Consider the following 20,150-nt stretch of genomic DNA (forward strand, 5'->3'; position numbering starts at 1 on the left):
CGAAATCATATTATAAGGCTTTATAAGGTTTTCTCATTATATTTCTTTCCTTTTAATTGATAAACAAGAATTATGCGTTAATTATTACTATTATTATTGTTAATTTTGCTATTGTTAACTTAACTGATTTCTAATATTTATTATAAGTCTGTAGGATGTAGACTTAGCTTCTAATCAATAATTTCGGTTTTACATATATACATTTGCATAATTTTGTTAGGCTGCGTATGGGCATTTATATAATTTATGAAACTGATAAATCTAATGGAATTAATAGGTGGATAAGTTATTTAATATTAATTGATGAAAATCAATTATTGCAATCGTAACAACTACAATATGTTACTTAATTATTCTATAGATGTCAGTATTAATATCTTTATGCTTGTTACACATGCTTTATTTAGATTGTACTGCGATATTAACGTTATTCTCATGTAGATAATAAATTACATGAGTTATTGATGTTGGATCCTACTTTATTTAGGAAGTGTTATTTATAGCACAATTGTGTCTGATAATAGATTATTTTTTGCTTTCATAATTATTATATTATAAGTACTATAAAAAAAAGCCATTCTCCTTGGAGATAGTTATTATATACACAATGATATAGTTTTGTATTATTTGCACCCTTTAACAAATCCTAAATGGGGTGGATGCAAACATTAGTCATTACATTGGCGTGAATTAGTTAAATACTGCAACAGCCCCTCCTCAAGTTTTTGAGGTATTGGAAGCTTGTTGCATGTGCGACACGCTGCTTGCTATTTGATTGTATAATTATTAACGTTTTGATCTATTGGTTAATTATAATTTTTGTCGGTCCTCTATGTTGCGTATGCAACATTGTTAGGAACTCGCATAAATTAACCAAAATATTACTTTTGTTCTGTATTTGATATGTTGATTGAATACTGGGGAACAAACTAACAATAAGTAATCGAATAGTAAACAGCTTATATAATCATTATTAGAATTAAGGAAATTTTCTCAAACTTTCTATTTTAATGTAATACATATTATGTATAATTATGTATAACTACTAGGCTAATTGTGTTACTTAACTGTTAATAGCATCACAAAGATGCTCTAGGATAATTTTATACTTACTTATAATTAATAGCATATTCATTCACTGTTGTTAACAGTATTATATAATACTGATTTGTCCACCTTATTAAATTATAAAATAAGGTAAGTCACATGCACACATACATACATATATATGGGAATCATTAATTGTAACTGTGCGGCATGATCTTCTCGATTTAATTTGAGTATGGGTACACTGCAATGCCTGTATAGTTGTCTTATTACTTATTATATATTATATATTTGTGTTATTTTGCGCTTAGCGCGTGAGTCTGTCATGCTGTATAGTGCAATATTGATTGGATCTCTTTCGGCTGGACATAATTAATTATATTATCATTTCATCTTACTTTATCTTCACATGTAATCTAATTCAGTAACGAATTTAGTAAAAATCTAGTAGTAATCTAGTAAAAATCTGATATCGATCAAGCGATCTAGGATTTATCTAGTTCTTTAGTTCTTAGTTTGTCAGGTCGAGATATATAAAATGGCATCTGTTGAAGACATTATGTCTTACTGCGATGGGCTTGCTCCTTCTATATTGCTGAGTAGAGCGATTGAAGCTATTTATCAGTTGCAATCCCTGATACCTCATAAGTTAGAAATTAGCTTTAGATTGAGGTTAATTGAAGCTTGTTTACGTTTGATCTACTATCAGGGATATAAAATGTTTCGTGCCAAATCGTATCTGTTAGGACAACTAAAGAGACAGGAAGATCTTGTTAGGGAAAATATAGAACTCAGCATCGTTAGAGGCAATCCCTCTCTGAACACGTTTCCTACAGACATTAGCTCGTATATACAGGCTGAGAGTGATATAAACAACATCTTGGAGAATACCTCAACAAATGTCTTAGGATTGCAATTGACCATTGATAGCACCCTAAAAGAACAAGCTTTAAACATTGATACAGCAAAAGATCTTAATCGAACGCAGGAAACCATATACAACTGTGGACGCCTGATCGAGGAAAAAAGGATACACTTGAATAATTTGAATGATGAATTCAGCAGTATAATTGGTTCGCTAGTTGTGCCTACAATTATTATAGATAAGCCGGACGGATTGACTGTTGAAGACAAAGGCATTCTTATGGATTATGAGCACAGGGGAAGGTCACCTCTTAACAAACCGACATTATACAACTCAATGGCAGACAAAATGGAATTTGATATGGACTTATCGTCGCAGGGGGAATTCGGAGCCCCCAGCGATCGGCCTGGCGGTGTTGTCGTCCCCGGCACCGCCTTGTCGTCATCTGACGAGGGGCTAACTCGGATGTCTCCGGTGGGCATCCGAGTGGAAATGGCTACCACCGAAGATATTGAAGGGACGTGTAATCCGTCAATTGATGAGGATCCTTTAGGTGGATTGGTTCCTGAGACTGTCCGGGAAACGATTTTTATCCAGGAAACTGTGGAGGCTGAGGATCGGACTGTGGAAGTTTCACGAATTGCTGCTACTCCGGTTTCAAAAAGGAAGGCGGTTAGATCACCGGAAGGAAAAGATGCCTTTCCTGCCAAGAGTAGATTTGCTGGTGGTAGGGTTCGTTCGGAAATAGAACATATTCGAACAGAGGCGAATAAAGAAGACCCAGTACCTGATCCGGCTAAGGCAAGAAGTAGTGCCTCTCCCGAAGAGGATGACATGTGTATACGAAGAACCAGTGATAGACTTAAGCTAGCTAAGGTTACTCCTGGTAAATTCGAAAAATTGAAAAAGATCCGCGAAGCAAAGGTTAAAAAGGATCGTGCAGCGGAGGATGAGACTGGCTTCGTACAATCGTTGGACGAAACCTCCCCCGTTAATAGCAACGATGACAGTATTGCTAGTCGAGTGTCTACTAGGTCAGCTGGTAGGATCGTTGATTTGCTGGCTAGTGGAAAATATAGCGCTGACGAAACATTGGAAGACGAACCTATCAAAATCAAATCAAAGAAAAGGCTTTCAGCTAAGGCAATAAAAAGGAACATAATAACAGTCACGGAGGTACAGCTAGAAAACGAGCTTAAATACGATAAAGAAGATTGGCTTGAATATTCTGGCAACGAATTGGGTGCTCGTAGTCTAGATTATTTACACGAATTGGACAAACAATGGCAGGTTTCGTCAAACATAGCTGGATTTGTTAAAGCCAGAATGAAAAATTACAATAAGGTGGTTTCTGGTATTGTAAGAGCTATGATGGAGAAAATAGATGCGACTGGTGATCCGATCAAATTAAAAAAGGAGAATATAGACCTAAACGATCGCCTTAGAGAAATGGAGCGTAGGGAAAATAGGAATAAAAAAGAAATCGAGGATCTCTACAGGAAGGTAAACGATCTTAAAAGGGAAGTAAAGGGTTTGAAAGATACCCAAAAAAATTCTTCCAAGAAGGAGAGGAATTCTCCTGATCTTTCTGAAGAGAGGAACAAAAATAAAATTTATGGATCCAAACATGGCTCTCCTGAAAAAAGGCTTAAATATGATACTTACCCGTCCTTACCGGGTCCCTCGAAGGATACACATGATGATGACAGCTGGCTCGGAAGAAGAGAACCAACATCTTGGAAGATACCTGGTAACGAAGCGCCTGGATTGATGGAAAGGGATTCTGAAAAAGAAAAAAGAATTATTAATAAACAATTCACAAACTACATGCCTAAATTGGATAATAAAAAAAGCATCAAGGTCATTAGTGACATTCAATTTGTTCCTCCTCTTTCTCGTGAGTCGCCTAGAGAACATTCATTTAGAAACGAGTATTCTGATAATCTGAATGAAAAATGGCAGACAATAGGTAAAAATGGTAGGCCTGTGAGATCTTATAAAGATTATAATATTCAGCGTAGGAAAATTATACAGCAATCGCGGGTAACTTCCGAGTCTGATGTAGGTGCATCGATTAAAACTACTAAATCGAATAATAAAAATAGCAGATATAAGAAAAAGAGATTGATGAGACCTGCGGTTGTCACTATTAAGAGTAATAATGAAGAAATTTCTAATGGACAATTGTTACGCAGGGCCAGACAGGCCCTATTGCTAGACCAACTCGGTATTAAGAGTACTAAAATTCGTACAGCGGTTAATGGTAGCGTTGTTATTGAGGTTCCGGGCCCTCGTGGTAATGAGCTGGCTGGTTTGCTCCGTACCAAAATTGAAGATGTTCTGAAGGACGATGCAAAAGTTTCCAATCCGATTGAGATGGGAGAGCTGCGTCTTCGCGGAATAGATCATGCAACCACACGCGAGGAAGTACAAGAAGAATTGGCTAAGTTCTCTGATTGCCATAAGGATTACTTCAAGATCAGTGCTATTAATTGGATGCGAGATGGTCTTGGCTCGGTATGGGTTAACTGTCCGATAAACGCGGCGATTAGAATAGCTGAGGAGGGTTATCTGACTCTTGGATGGACAAGAGTCAAGGTGGATCTCCTTCACAAGAGACCCGTACAGTGCTTCCGCTGCTGGAAATTTGGGCATGTCAGAACTGCATGCACCTCCAAGGTTGACAGGGCAGGCTCTTGTTTTAAGTGTGGAACCTCCGGTCATCTTGCCAGTAAGTGTTCAAAGCCGTTTCACTGTGTTGTATGTGAGGTGTTGGGCAAGGATCCCAAACACAGACTTGGTTCCCAGATTTGCATTGACAATCAGGGTTTCAGGTCTGGTGTTCAATCTACCAGAAGGTTCGGAGATTTGAATAGGAAATCTGCCTTGGGAATAGAGCCGTCTACCTCGGATAACTATGGTTAAGATCATCCAAACTAACCTGAATAGAAGCTGGCCTGCTTTAAATTTATTAAAGCAATACGTCGTGGAAAATTCTATAGGTATATGCGTCATTTCTGAACCTCCTATGTCGTTGAAGGATAATCGGGAAACCTTTAGAAGTTTAAACGGCCTATCGGTCATTCTTTGGTTTCCTGAATTTTCTGGTAACCTGAAATACAAAACAATTTATCGCAAAAGGAGATCTGTGATAGTTGTTTTTGACGATATAATTGTGGTCGGCTGCTACATCTCTCCTAGTATTGGCATTCATCATTTTGAAGAATTTTTGGAGGATTTATATCCAGTGATCCCTGGTACAAGAACTGGGATGTTAATATGTGGAGATTTTAATTCTAAATCCGTTTATTGGGGTTCTCGCTATTCCGATAGACGAGGTGAATTGGTAATGCGCTGGGCAGCTTCTCATGACCTGAGTCTGGCGAACACTGGCAGTCTTCCTACGTGTGTTAGACCACAAGGAGAATCCATAGTCGATCTAACGTGGGCTTCCTCATCTATAATTAATTATCTGAGGAACTGGAAGGTCTTGGAAGATGTAATATCTCTTTCCGACCATAACTACATCGCTATGTCTTATGAGACACAGAATTCTTCTTGCAACAAATCGGCGTCGGGCAAAAGATGGAACCTTGCCAAATTAGATAAAGAATTCTTTTCAGAGGTCATAGACTTTTGTATACAGGTTGGTCCGGATATAAGCACGGATGCAGAGAATCGTCCGGATGATTATGCAAAATGGATAACTCGTGTTGTTAGTGAGGCTTGCGATGCATCCGCGCCTATAATTCGAAGTAGAAACTTCAAGAGGAATCTTTACTGGTGGTCGGACGAAATATCAGCATTGAGAAGAGCCAGTGTTGCTGCGCGAAGATTATGGATCAGAAGCAAATCTAAAAACATGAATGTTGCAATAATTGAGAGCAGACGTATATTGTTTAGATTAGCGAAAAAGAAATTGAGGAACGCTATTAAGTTAGCAAAAAATAGAGCCTGGCAGGAACTTATATCGTCAATTAACAAGGATCCCTGGGGTTTGCCCTATAAACTTGTTTTGAACAAATTGAGGAAATCTGGTCCTACAATCTCAGAACAATTAGACGAGGCTGTCCTTAATAACAAACTGAATGAACTTTTTCCTAATAATAATATTGCTTCCAACAGGCCTTCTTGTATGGATCGTTTAACTAATCTAGAGTGGAACGATGACTGGAATGTCAGCCGTTTTGAAATCCGTAAATATATTGTCAGGCGTCCTGCTAAGAATACGGCTCCTGGACCAGACGGTCTTAAGATCCTGGCTTGGAAGAGTGTTCCGGAAAGTTGTTTATTACATATAACTGAATGCTTCAACGAATGTCTCAGAACTGGAGTCTTCCCTAAAATCTGGAAGCGTTCATCCCTGGTGTTAATTCCCAAGGGTAATGCGGACATTTCCTCGAACATTAAGCTTCGTCCGATTTGTTTGTTGGACGAACTCGGTAAGTCTTTCGAAAGGATCATCGCTGGAAGGATGAACGAGTGGATGATTGAGAATCCGCTGCACCAATTGTCGGATGAACAATATGGATTCCGTAGGCAACGTTCGACTGTCGACGCTCTTAGAGCCGTGAAGAAATGCATCTTGTCATCCTTTAGGAAGAATGAATTCGTTATTGCTGTTGGTCTGGACATAGCTAATGCATTCAATTCATTACCATGGTCCGTTATTTCACAGGCTATGCTGAGAGAAGAATTTCCAGCCTATATACGTAGAATGATCGACAGTTATTTATCGGACAGATACATATCCTATAAAGATATAAAAGGTGTGATACGAGAACGTAGGGTTGTCGCTGGTGTTCCGCAGGGGTCGGTCCTTGGACCACTCCTGTGGAACATTGCGTTTGACTCGGTCCTTAGATTGCCTTTAGAGCCAGGCGTTAAAATATTCTGCTATGCTGATGATACCTTGGTGTTAGCCACGTCCGATAGTATTGGTGATGCTGTCTCGAGAGCGAATATCCAGGTTGCTCGAGTAGTTCGTTTCGTAAGAGACTTGGGTCTCACTATATCCGAGTCCAAAACCGATGTCGCTTTATTCTACAAAGGAAGGAAACCATCCATTATGCCCTCTGTAGTTGTTGGGGGTTCCTGTATCAGGTCGACCGAATCCATAAAATATCTTGGAGTGATTCTAGACAGAAGGCTTAAATTCTATGACCATGTAAAATATGTATCCGACAAGGTTACTAGAGTCTCTCGGGCCCTCAATAGGCTTATGCCAAATTTGAGAGGCCCCGGAGAAAACAAACGACAACTGTACGCGAGAGTCTTGTCGTCGATCGTTTTGTACGCCTCCCCGGTTTGGGCGGAGGAGTTTTCAGTCGCTCCTAGTAGAATTATTAGACCTTTGAGAGTCGTTCAGAGAGCGGTTGCTATAAGAATAATTGCCTCTTATAGAACGGTATCTTTCGACGCGGCTACTTTGTTGGCCCGAATGCCTCCTTGGGTACTCGAGGCTGCAATGAGGCGTCGAATATATGATCGTTTGGTAGAGTTAAAGAGCACTGAGAACTACTCTAATACTGACGTAACTGACATCAAACGACAGGAAAATACATTGATGATAAGACAGTGGGAGGTGGTCTTGAGCAGATCTGACGCTTGGGGTCTACGTACAATTGCGGCAATTAAGCCGTTCATAAGAGATTGGCTGGACAGGAAATTTGGACGCATGAATTTCTACATGTCTCAAATTATGACTGGACATGGATCATTTGGTCATTTCTTGTATAGAATTGGAAAGAAGGATTCCCAGTCGTGTGGTCATTGTTCACATAATGACGACACGGCTGAACATACGTTATCGGAATGCCCTGCATTTGTTGATCAAAGATTCAAATTATTGAATGATTTAGAGCTGGATCACGACGTTGTCTTGACGTTAGGAATCATAATATCCAAAATCGTCAACTCTAAACAGTTCTGGCTGTCCTTTCAGGAATTTTGCTCAGAAGTCATGGGTATTAAGGAGGCCGAGGAGAGACGAGTAGAAAACCTTCATTTATCATCACCTTCATCGTCATCCTCTGAATAATTAATAATCAATGAGCGATACCCCATCCTAATCTGGATAGAGGGCACTGGCGGGGAGCTAGTGCCTTCATTGCACGTCTAGATTACGGTGGGCGGGGTTGGATGGCATAGCACTGTGGCACGCCGTCCATCCTCCCTTTATTACAGTTTTGTTAATTGGACTTTTGCCAGTCTGATTATACAGGGTGTCCGGTAATGGTCGCCTCAACCGTCGTGTGCAGGTAGAGTAAGTTAAACCGAATAGGAAAGTCCTCTACCGTTTTGCGATTTTCGCAATAATTATTGTGTTATTAAATAAAAAAGATCGGCCAATCTAAGCGCGCGACGAGATGAGACGGCCCCCTGTCACACGATACACGGCGCGCGGCAAAGCGGAGGGAGGAGCGAACGCGATGGCTACGAACGGCGCGTAACGCTAAAGCTCCGCGACAACTATTTTCTCTCTTTCCCTTTTCATCTCACTTTCTTTACTAAAAACGAATCTTTTTATTTTCAAAATGGCATCTTGATTAATTATTGTAAAGTACAGTTTTGAAAAATTAATAATCGCATTGACATCATTTTCGACGATGTATCTCATTAAAATTTAACATGCATACAAAGCAAAATAAGAGTCTGATACAAATCACACCATACACGGAGAGAATTTTCTCTTATTAGAATTTATCCTGAAAATCATGGTAATCGTGGGATAATATGGTGTAGGAAAAATTTTATAAGAGTTTCTCTGATTAATATTTACTACATTAAAAATTATTAATATGAACATAGTAAAATTAATCGAGTACATTTTTTATTTTATTGTGGTAGATATTAATATTTTTATTGTGGTAAATATTAATCAGAAAAATTCTTATAAAATTCTTCCAGTACCTTACTGTCCCACGATTACCATGATTTTCAGGGTAAATTTTAAGAGAAAATTTTTTATGTGTAGTATTCGGATACGTTTTATCAAAATTTACGTTTTTAAAATAATCAATAAATGATAATAACGAGAGAGAGAGAGAGAGAAAGAGAGAGTGAGGAACGTTATTATCATAAATGATAACGTTCCTCACTCACTCACTCACTCTCTCTTTCTCTCTCTCTCCCTCTCTCATTATTATCATTTATTGATTATTTTAAAAAACGTAAAATTTTGATAGGATGTATTCGAATACTATACAGAGAAAATTTTTTCTTAAAATTTACTCTAAAAATGATGGTAATCGTGGGACAATGGTATTGAAAGAATTTTATAAGAATTTTTCTGATTAATATTTACTATAATAAAAATATTAATATCTATCACAATAAAATAAAAAATATACTCGATAAATTTTACTATGTTTATATTATAATAATTTTTATTTTTATCATAAATGATAATAACGTTTCTCTCTCTTTAGTTCTCTCTCTCTCTCTCTCTCTCTCGGCATAAAAAATATTTGTTATCCTTTCCGCACCACCTTGCGGTAGATAACACGGCGCATTTTTTTTAAAGTGGTATCCCCAGTAGGTCTAATCCACTCTCATATTTTAATTTAATAATTGTTCGAAGTGCCTTCCTCGTTCTTGCGAACAGAGTTCAGCCCTTCGAACAATATTACGCGTTGCGCGATACGCCATTTCTGGAGTAATGGTAGCAAAAGCTGCGAGAATTGCTTCCCGTACTTCAGCTTCTGTACCATCACGCCTATGCTCGACTAAATCTTTAATGTGACCCCACACGAAATAATCGAGCACATTAAGATCTGGCGATCGCGCCGGCCAGATGATCGGGCCGCCTCGACCTATCCATCTCTCTGGATAATGCGCGTTTAAAAAATCGCGCACTTGTCGAGAAAAGTGCGCAGGAGCCCCGTCTTGTTGAAAAATGAGTTCCGCTCTATCGCGAAGAGGAACATCTTCGAGAAGAGCAGGTAACTCATTTTGGAGGAAATTAAGATAGATCGCTCCATTTAAACGGGGTGGAAGAAAATATGGCCCGATCTAAAAAAATAAAATATTAAAAAAAAATGATTTGTTAAACTCGCGAAAGAAAATTTTTTTGCTTACTAACAAGTAAATTTACTACTTACTATTTGGTTCGCTTTTATTCCTGCCCATACATTTATCGCCCAGCGATATTGATAAGCGCGTTCTCGAACGGCATGCGGGTTTTCTTCTGCCCATTGCAGAAAATTGTGTGAATTAAACACACCGTTCGGTGTGAACGTGGCTTCGTCAGTCCATAAAATTCGATCGGGGAAAAAATTATTTCGTCGATACTGCGCAAGAAATTCTGTGTGTTTTACCGACTATTAATATTTATTAAAAATAACGCGAAAAAATATGAAATAAAGATAATAAAAATACCTTCACAAAAATAGACGCGCTGTTCGTCATCTCTCGGTAAAAGTTGCTGTACTCGCTGATGATGATACGGATGCAATCCATTTTGACGTAGAACATGATGCACCACGTATCGCGAGAGACCGAGCATCCGAGATACACGGCGCACACTGGTCCTGGGGTTTTCTTCGAACGCTCGCAGGATTCTCTCTTCTTCTCGTACGTGATAACGTACTGGTGCCCCCACGTTTCGTCGATTTGGCATCACAACTCCTAGTGTTTCTCTGGCGCGTTGAACACAATTCAAAATTGTTTTATAATATGGATGACGCTCACGTTCGGGAAATCGCTCCGCGTAAAGACGAGCCGCAGCACGAGCATTTTCTCCGGCTGCTCCGTATACGATAATCATGTCCGTATACTCTGCTGAAGTATAATCTGCCATTATTTAATAACTTTTTACACGCACCTTACGAGACGTACAACTCGAAAGTTGGGCAGCTACTGTGGAGCAACAAATTACGAGGAAAAGAGAATCGATGATAATTTAAAGAAAATTATTTCAAACGTTTGCCGCAGTATCATCTGATATCCTTGCGCGCCGCGGCTTTTCTTTACGCCTTTACGCGGAGCGATAAAGCCGCGGCGCGCAAGGATATCAGATGATACTGCGGCAAACGTTTGAAATAATTTTCTTTAAATTATCATCGATTCTCTTTTCCTCGTAATTTGTTGTTCCACAGTAGCTGCCCAACTTTCGAGTTGTACGTCTCGTAAGGTGCGTGTAAAAAGTTATTAAATAATGGCAGATTATACTTCAGCAGAATATACGGACATGATTATCGTATACGGAGCAGCCGGAGAAAAAGCTCGTGCTGCGGCTCGTCTTTACGCGGAGCGATTTCCCGAACGTGAGCGTCATCCATATTATAAAACAATTTTGAATTGTGTTCAACGCGCCAGAGAAACACTAGGAGTTGTGATGCCAAATCGACGAAACGTGGGGGCACCAGTACGTTATCACGTACGAGAAGAAGAGAGAATCCTGCGAGCGTTCGAAGAAAACCCCAGGAGCAGTGTGCGCCGTGTATCTCGGATGCTCGGTCTCTCGCGATACGTGGTGCATCATGTTCTACGTCAAAATGGATTGCATCCGTATCATCATCAGCGAGTACAGCAACTTTTACCGAGAGATGACGAACAGCGCGTCTATTTTTGTGAAGGTATTTTTATTATCTTTATTTCATATTTTTTCGCGTTATTTTTAATAAATATTAATAGTCGGTAAAACACACAGAATTTCTTGCGCAGTATCGACGAAATAATTTTTTCCCCGATCGAATTTTATGGACTGACGAAGCCACGTTCACACCGAACGGTGTGTTTAATTCACACAATTTTCTGCAATGGGCAGAAGAAAACCCGCATGCCGTTCGAGAACGCGCTTATCAATATCGCTGGGCGATAAATGTATGGGCAGGAATAAAATCGAACCAAATAGTAAGTAGTAAATTTACTTGTTAGTAAGCAAAAAAATTTTCTTTCGCGAGTTTAACAAATCATTTTTTTTTAATATTTTATTTTTTTAGATCGGGCCATATTTTCTTCCACCCCGTTTAAATAGAGCGATCTATCTTAATTTCCTCCAAAATGAGTTACCTGCTCTTCTCGAAGATGTTTCTCTTCGCGATAGAGCGGAACTCATTTTTCAACAAGACGGGGCTCCTGCGCACTTTTCTCGACAAGTGCGCGATTTTTTAAACGCGCATTATCCAGAGAGATGGATAGGTCGAGGCGGCCCGATCATCTGGCCGGCGCGATCGCCAGATCTTAATGTGCTCGATTATTTCGTGTGGGGTCACATTAAAGATTTAGTCGAGCATAGGCGTGATGGTACAGAAGCTGAAGTACGGGAAGCAATTCTCGCAGCTTTTGCTACCATTACTCCAGAAATGGCGTATCGCGCAACGCGTAATATTGTTCGAAGGGCTGAACTCTGTTCGCAAGAACGAGGAAGGCACTTCGAACAATTATTAAATTAAAATATGAGAGTGGATTAGACCTACTGGGGATACCACTTTAAAAAAAATGCGCCGTGTTATCTACCGCAAGGTGGTGCGGAAAGGATAACAAATATTTTCTATGCCGAGAGAGAGAGAGAGAGAGAGAGAGAACTAAAGAGAGAGAAACGTTATTATCATTTATGATAAAAATAAAAATTATTATAATATAAACATAGTAAAATTTATCGAGTATATTTTTTATTTTATTGTGATAGATATTAATATTTTTATTATAGTAAATATTAATCAGAAAAATTCTTATAAAATTCTTTCAATACCATTGTCCCACGATTACCATCATTTTTAGAGTAAATTTTAAGAAAAAATTTTCTCTGTATAGTATTCGAATACATCCTATCAAAATTTTACGTTTTTTAAAATAATCAATAAATGATAATAATGAGAGAGGGAGAGAGAGAGAAAGAGAGAGTGAGTGAGTGAGTGAGGAACGTTATCATTTATGATAATAACGTTCCTCACTCTCTCTTTCTCTCTCTCTCTCTCTCTCGTTATTATCATTTATTGATTATTTTAAAAACGTAAATTTTGATAAAACGGATCCGAATACTACACATAAAAAATTTTCTCTTAAAATTTACCCTGAAAATCATGGTAATCGTGGGACAGTAAGGTACTGGAAGAATTTTATAAGAATTTTTCTGATTAATATTTACCACAATAAAAATATTAATATCTACCACAATAAAATAAAAAATGTACTCGATTAATTTTACTATGTTCATATTAATAATTTTTAATGTAGTAAATATTAATCAGAGAAACTCTTATAAAATTTTTCCTACACCATATTATCCCACGATTACCATGATTTTCAGGATAAATTCTAATAAGAGAAAATTCTCTCCGTGTATGGTGTGATTTGCATCAGACTCTTATTTTGCTTTGTATGCATGTTAAATTTTAATGAGATACATCGTCGAAAATGATGTCAATGCGATTATTAATTTTTCAAAACTGTACTTTACAATAATTAATCAAGATGCCATTTTGAAAATAAAAAGATTCGTTTTTAGTAAAGAAAGTGAGATGAAAAGGGAAAGAGAGAAAATAATTGTCGCGGAGCTTTAGCGTTACGCGCCGTTCGTAGCCATCGCGTTCGCTCCTCCCTCCGCTTTGCCGCGCGCCGTGTATCGTGTGACAGGGGGCCGTCTCATCTCGTCGCGCGCTTAGATTGGCCGATCTTTTTTATTTAATAACACAATAATTATTGCGAAAATCGCAAAACGGTAGAGGACTTTCCTATTCGGTTTAACTTACTCTACCTGCACACGACGGTTGAGGCGACCATTACCGGACACCCTGTATAGTTGGTTAAATTCAAAGTACTGGTGCGTTATTACGTACAGACGCGAGACGACCCTCTGGAAGTTATGCGGAAGCGGTTCCCGGAGGGTCGTCGTAGTGCGGTTAGGTTAGGTTAGGTTAGGTTAGGTTGAGTTCGTTGAGAGACACTGTCCTCATAAGACGTATGTAAGGTACGCTCTGTATTTAGTGCGGGTTTAAAACCTTAATTTAAGTCTGTGAATGTTATAAACATTGTTAGACGATAACATTTATTGCTAAGTATACTGGCAAATGGGGGTTTGCTGATAAGGTGCTTAGATAATTAATAAATAGTCTGTGAAATGTGAACTTCTGCATACCTCGTCTAGTGACTTTGACAGGTGTATTTGATATTTATTATTTCGACTTTTATAAATGGAAAGTGGATCTGCAACATTCTTACATGGATCGTGGACATACTATCTATCATCTATAAAGGACTTGACAAGGTCTGTGCATTAATTACTTCATAATTAGTGCATATGTGATATGACTATTGCTGTCTCTCTCACACTGGTGAACATACTGACAAAGTGAAATTATTGAGATAAAACAACCTTTTCTCATACCGGAGATTATTCTAATATATTTCTGATGGTGTTTTATAATAACCATGGAAATTTTGAGTTGCTAACTTTAATATTCTGATTAGAAATAATATTATCCATCATTGACTATTGCTGTCTCGTTTACTCCTGTGGGAAAACTTTGTGCATTAAAATAAATTGTTACAGATTTTTCACAGCACTCTGGATATTTTTCATATGTTTATGACATCGTTAGGATGTGTACTAGTGGTGTAGAACAGTGGATAGTGCCTCAGTTGTTATTTAAAACTCTAATATGTTAATTAAAAATTCTCACTAGATCAATGCGCTCGCGTGCGCAAAAGTGATTTGGTAACACTGTGTATCTTCTTGCTGGCAGATTCTGATTGGTCTGGTTATTCTATAGTGAGATCATTTGAATTATTACTTTTTGATTCATTATGAACAATTATAAGTGGGTTAATTAGCTTATAATAATATAAACTATAATATTATAAATGCTCTTTTAGCATTATAAGTAATTTTTGATAATATTAAATCATTTAAGTCGATCTAAAATAATTCGCACGTGGCAGCGTGTTCCCATTGCGCATATGCTCTACGCAGTGCGCGCGTGCTCAACCGGGTTGGCGGCCTGCCTACCTATAAGCTGGCGATTTGTCATTGGTTGTTCCATATAGCAGAGCGAATATTTGACTCATTCACAACTTATTTATTTTATTCATATATAAACATATGCAATAAAATGACTTTGATAATTATTTTGTGACTAATAACTGATAATTAATATATAGTAAAAGGGAAAACTTTCTATATAAAGTATTGATTAGTAGTAATAGCTATATATGGTATCAAATAATGAACGATCTTGTGATGTTCAGTGTCAATTTATTATTATTATTGCTCAAAGTGGTTATTACAAATTTATTATGAAATGTGTAAATGGTTATCATAGAGAGGTCTATGTTATGTGTATAACCTTTTTCTGCTTGGATACCTCTTTGTTGTTGAACGATTTTCTGAAACAATGAAAGAAAAGTATATAATAATTTTTAATTACAGACTGATAATTATTATCTATAACCTTAATATATATTATATATAAGAATATATAAGACTGTTAATAGCTTTAGTTTTGTAAAAATATAAACATTAGTTTGATCTCATTGATCCTGCTCAATTGACTTGGTCAACTTAACTGCATATTATATGGAATATATATAAATTTACTTAGGATAATAATTGAAATATCTTGTTATATTCTATATAAGACGCTAGCATGGGTTGAATAATCAACTAAGTGGGAATATTAACTGAGCCCCTGAAATAAGTGATGCGCAGTGTATGATAAGTGAATCGTGTACTAATGCTCACATACTTACGATGGCAAACTGATGACAGACAGACTTCTCGATAAATGCGTCCAGGATTGAAGTGAGGTCTTGCTGCCAATATGCCATGCGATGATGCTGTTTTGATTGTCTTGAAGCCATGGGACTCTGAATGCATTTGTTTTGGTGTGCTGCTACGCTGTATAAGATAAGTGACATATGACACAAATGATATGTGATTGTCCTATTAACAATAATATTAATAGAGATAACCGAAGTGCGTACATTAGTATATTGCATCTCACTATTAATAGGATACGTTAAATAATAGTTGAATTTGCAATATTATTTAAATACTTACTTATTATTATACATATAATTTTGATGAATTGTCTGTGAATCTCTTGATGAAGTGGTTCCTGATCAGATGTTCAAATCCTTTTGTCGTGACAGTTGTCTGGTGCATTTACTGACTTTGATTTGGACCCTTGGGTGGAGCATGTATACAGAAATAGATCATCATGTTGATTTCATGTATACAGAAATAGATTATTAAGTTTCATAAACAATTTATATTTAGTCATCTTTTTTGACAAATATTATACTGTATTAAATGAACTTTTAGTGTTGCGTTATAAACGAGGAGAGATTCTTTGTGCTAATACTTACATATATGACAGTGAACTGAAGACGGTGGTCTATACGATGGTTGCGTTGAAGATTGTTGCAAGGTAGTCCTGCTGTTTGTTATGCGGTAGTGACTTCTCGATCGCCTTGTAGCCATAGGTCTCTAAGTGTATTTTAAGTGTGATTTGTTAATATACGGAGTGACATAAGTAACAAATGATAATATAATTTGTTATATTATTACTATATTATAACTACTTAACTGACACTGGTCGTGTGATTCCTATGAGTTATCCAGGGATCTTTTTGAAGTAGTTTTTGATGAGAAATGAATTCCTTCCTTGACTTAGACAGTTATTTGGCTCATCTTGATTTTGTTTCTTGTCTCTTGGATTGAGCATGTAAGAAATAGAAAGAGGCTATTAAGTTGAGTTTATAAATTTATATATATTTATAAATAATTATAACTATTTAATAAGAAGCTCTCTTTTGTCGAGTATTATATGGTGTCAATTTTTAAGAATAAGCCTGTGAATTATAAGTGATGCATAGTGTATGAGAAGTGTCACTCTGACTTTAGACTCTCGATAGAGTATGTATGAAATAGATATAGATTGTTAAGTTTACATAAATAATCTATAGTTATTTAAATAGGAACTCTCTACGCTGTATAAATTTAAAAATAAGCCTATGAACTATAGTGACTCGTTGTGTGCAAGATGGATTATTTGTCTTGATACTTACGTACTTGACAGTGAATCTGTTAATGGAGGTTTATTCGATGGCTGTGTCCAGGTTCATTTGTAATCCTGTTTGTCATGGATCATGCGGTATTGCTCTCCTGATGAAGCCATAGGTCCTCAAGAGTATTCTTAGTGCGCTGCTTCGCTACATATACTAAGTGACATATGAAACAAATGATAATATAAATATCTTATTAACAATCATAATAACGTAGATTAGTGAGGTGTGCATAATAATGAGATACATTTATTGCTGAAAAGATGCGACTAATAATATGGTTAATTTGATCTGTCGTATTTCTTTGTTTTCTTGATTTCCGGATAGAACATATTAGAAATGGATGAGATTATTAAGTCGAGTTCATAAACAATTTATAAATTGCTTAAATGGAAGCTTTCTCTTGTCAAATTATGTTGTGTTAAACTTGAAAGAATAAGTTTATGAATTATAAGTTATGCGTTGAATGCGTTGAATGCGAAGAAGAATTCTGGTATGACGCTTACATATATATGACGGTGAACTGATGGTAGTGATCTTGGTGGCTGTGTTCAGGATTGTCGTAATTTAATCTTGTTGCTGATATGCCATGCAATAATGTTTTACGACCGTCTCAAAGTCATAGGTCTTTGAGTGTATTTTTGGAGTGCTGCCTCGCCACTCATCCTAAGTAACATATGAAACAAATGATAACATAGTTATTTTACTAACAATAATAATATCACAGATAAGTGAGGTGTGCATAATTGTGTGCTGCATGTTTGTTAAAAGGATGCGACTAATAATATGTATAGTTGAATCTGTCATATTAATACATTATTATAATACTTAACCTATGCTGGCTGCGTGACTCTTATAAGTTACCTGAGAATCTTCTATTAGGCGGTTTTTATCAGAAGTTTGAATTCGAATTCTCTTGCTGCGATAATTATTTGATGTATTTATACTCTGTTTTTGATCCACGGACAGAGCATGTAAAAAAGAGAAGATAATTGTTGAGTTGAATTTATAAATAATCTCTGTCTATTAAATATTAAAATTATAGCGTTAGGTAACATACCTTTGTCAGGATATTATATTGTATGTTGTATTAAATCTGAAAGAATATTATGTGTATTTGGACATTTGAGGTTATCCTTGTATGTGTCACCGTATTAAAAGGTTATTTTAATATTGAAAGCACTGTCTAAGAACAGCTCAAAATCTTTGCAGTATTGTATGGCTATAATGTTATACATATACAATTTACCGTGATACATACATACATGACAACATTGAAAGGTATGAGCGTTGTAATATTTACATATTAGGTTATAAACTCTCAGGAGGAAACTCTCTCTCTTGAAACACCTTCCGTTCGATGCAAAAGGACATCGACGCGCCATCTATTGGTGAACAGTAATACCTCTTAGCGAAACATAGTTCTGTCATAGATTATAAGTATAGTTGGGAAACTCGGTACATTGGGGTAATACTTAAGGCGAACTAGAAGTTACTAGATCTAGGGGAAAACTGCGAAATCATATTATAAGGCTTTATAAGGTTTTCTCATTATATTTCTTTCCTTTTAATTGATAAACAAGAATTATGCGTTAATTATTACTATTATTATTGTTAATTTTGCTATTGTTAACTTAACTGATTTCTAATATTTATTATAAGTCTGTAGGATGTAGACTTAGCTTCTAATCAATAATTTCGGTTTTACATATATACATTTGCATAATTTTGTTAGGCTGTGTATGGGCATTTATATAATTTATGAAACTGATAAATCTAATGGAATTAATAGGTGGATAAGTTATTTAATATTAATTGATGAAAATCAATTATTGCAATCGTAACAACTACAATATGTTACTTAATTATTCTATAGATGTCAGTATTAATATCTTTATGCTTGTTACACATGCTTTATTTAGATTGTACTGCGATATTAACGTTATTCTCATGTAGATAATAAATTACATGAGTTATTGATGTTGGATCCTACTTTATTTAGGAAGTGTTATTTATAGCACAATTGTGTCTGATAATAGATTATTTTTTGCTTTCATAATTATTATACTATAAGTACTATAAAAAAAAAGCCATTCTCCTTGGAGATAGTTATTATATACACAATGATATAGTTTTGTATTATTTGCACCCTTTAACAAATCCTAAATAGGGTGGGTGCAAACATTAGTCATTACATTGGCGTGAATTAGTTAAATACTGCAACAGCCCCTCCTCAAGTTTTTGAGGTATTGGAAGCTTGTTGCATGTGCGACACGCTGCTTGCTATTTGATTGTATAATTATTAACGTTTTGATCTATTGGTTAATTATAATTTTTGTCGGTCCTCTATGTTGCGTATGCAATATTGTTAGGAACTCGCATAAATTAACCAAAATATTACTTCTGTTCTGTATTTGATATGTTGATTGAATACTGGGGAACAAACTAACAATAAGTAATCGAATAGTAAACAGCTTATATAATCATTATTAGAATTAAGGAAATTTTCTCAAACTTTCTATTTTAATGTAATACATATTATGTATAATTATGTATAACTACTAGGCTAATTGTGTTACTTAACTGTTAATAGCATCACAAAGATGCTCTAGGATAATTTTATACTTACTTATAATTAATAGCATATTCATTCACTGTTGTTAACAGTATTATATAATACTGATTTGTCCACCTTATTAAATTATAAAATAAGGTAAGTCACATACACACATACATACGTATATATGGGAATCATTAATTGTAACTGTGCGGCATGATCTTCTCGATTTAATTTGAGTATGGGTACACTGCAATGCCTGTATAGTTGTCTTATTACTTATTATATATTATATATTTGTGTTATTTTGCGCTTAGCGCGTGAGTCTGTCATGCTGTATAGTGCAATATTGATTGGATCTCTTTCAGCTGGACATAATTAATTATATTATCATTTCATCTTACTTTATCTTCACATGTAATCTAATTCAGTAACGAATTTAGTAAAAATCTAGTAGTAATCTAGTAAAAATCTGATATCGATCAAGCGATCTAGGATTTATCTAGTTCTTTAGTTCTTAGTTTGTCAGGTCGAGATATATAAAATGGCATCTGTTGAAGACATTATGTCTTACTGCGATGGGCTTGCTCCTTCTATATTGCTGAGTAGAGCGATTGAAGCTATTTATCAATTGCAATCCCTGATACCTCATAAGTTAGAAATTAGCTTTAG

The 20,150-nt window shown here is 36.2% G+C and overlaps 1 protein-coding gene and 2 pseudogenes across 1 annotated transcript; 1 reads left to right on the forward strand and 2 right to left on the reverse strand.

Annotated features, from left to right (window-relative positions):
• Positions 1-9,629: 9,629 nt before the first annotated feature.
• Positions 9,630-10,712, reverse strand: LOC146725154 (uncharacterized; annotated as a pseudogene).
• Positions 10,713-11,069: 357 nt separating this feature from the next.
• LOC146725155 (uncharacterized) lies at positions 11,070-12,152 on the forward strand (annotated as a pseudogene).
• Positions 12,153-15,073: 2,921 nt separating this feature from the next.
• LOC114938056 (uncharacterized) lies at positions 15,074-18,266 on the reverse strand. The gene is made up of 9 exons (XM_085484193.1): positions 18,183-18,266; positions 17,982-18,017; positions 17,786-17,869; positions 17,428-17,587; positions 16,925-17,077; positions 16,223-16,567; positions 15,915-16,040; positions 15,605-15,752; positions 15,074-15,241 (listed from the first exon to the last, which is right to left on the reverse strand). The coding sequence occupies exons 7-9, from the start codon at positions 15,926-15,928 to the stop codon at positions 15,074-15,076; spliced, it is 330 nt and encodes a 109-aa protein (XP_085340319.1). The 5' UTR covers positions 15,929-16,040; positions 16,223-16,567; positions 16,925-17,077; positions 17,428-17,587; positions 17,786-17,869; positions 17,982-18,017; positions 18,183-18,266.
• Positions 18,267-20,150: the final 1,884 nt, after the last annotated feature.

The sequence above is a fragment of the Nylanderia fulva genome, unplaced genomic scaffold (genome assembly GCF_048542155.1).
Source record: "Nylanderia fulva isolate GAGA-0341 unplaced genomic scaffold, ASM4854215v1 Scaffold102, whole genome shotgun sequence".
NCBI classification, from domain to species: domain Eukaryota; kingdom Metazoa; phylum Arthropoda; class Insecta; order Hymenoptera; family Formicidae; genus Nylanderia; species Nylanderia fulva.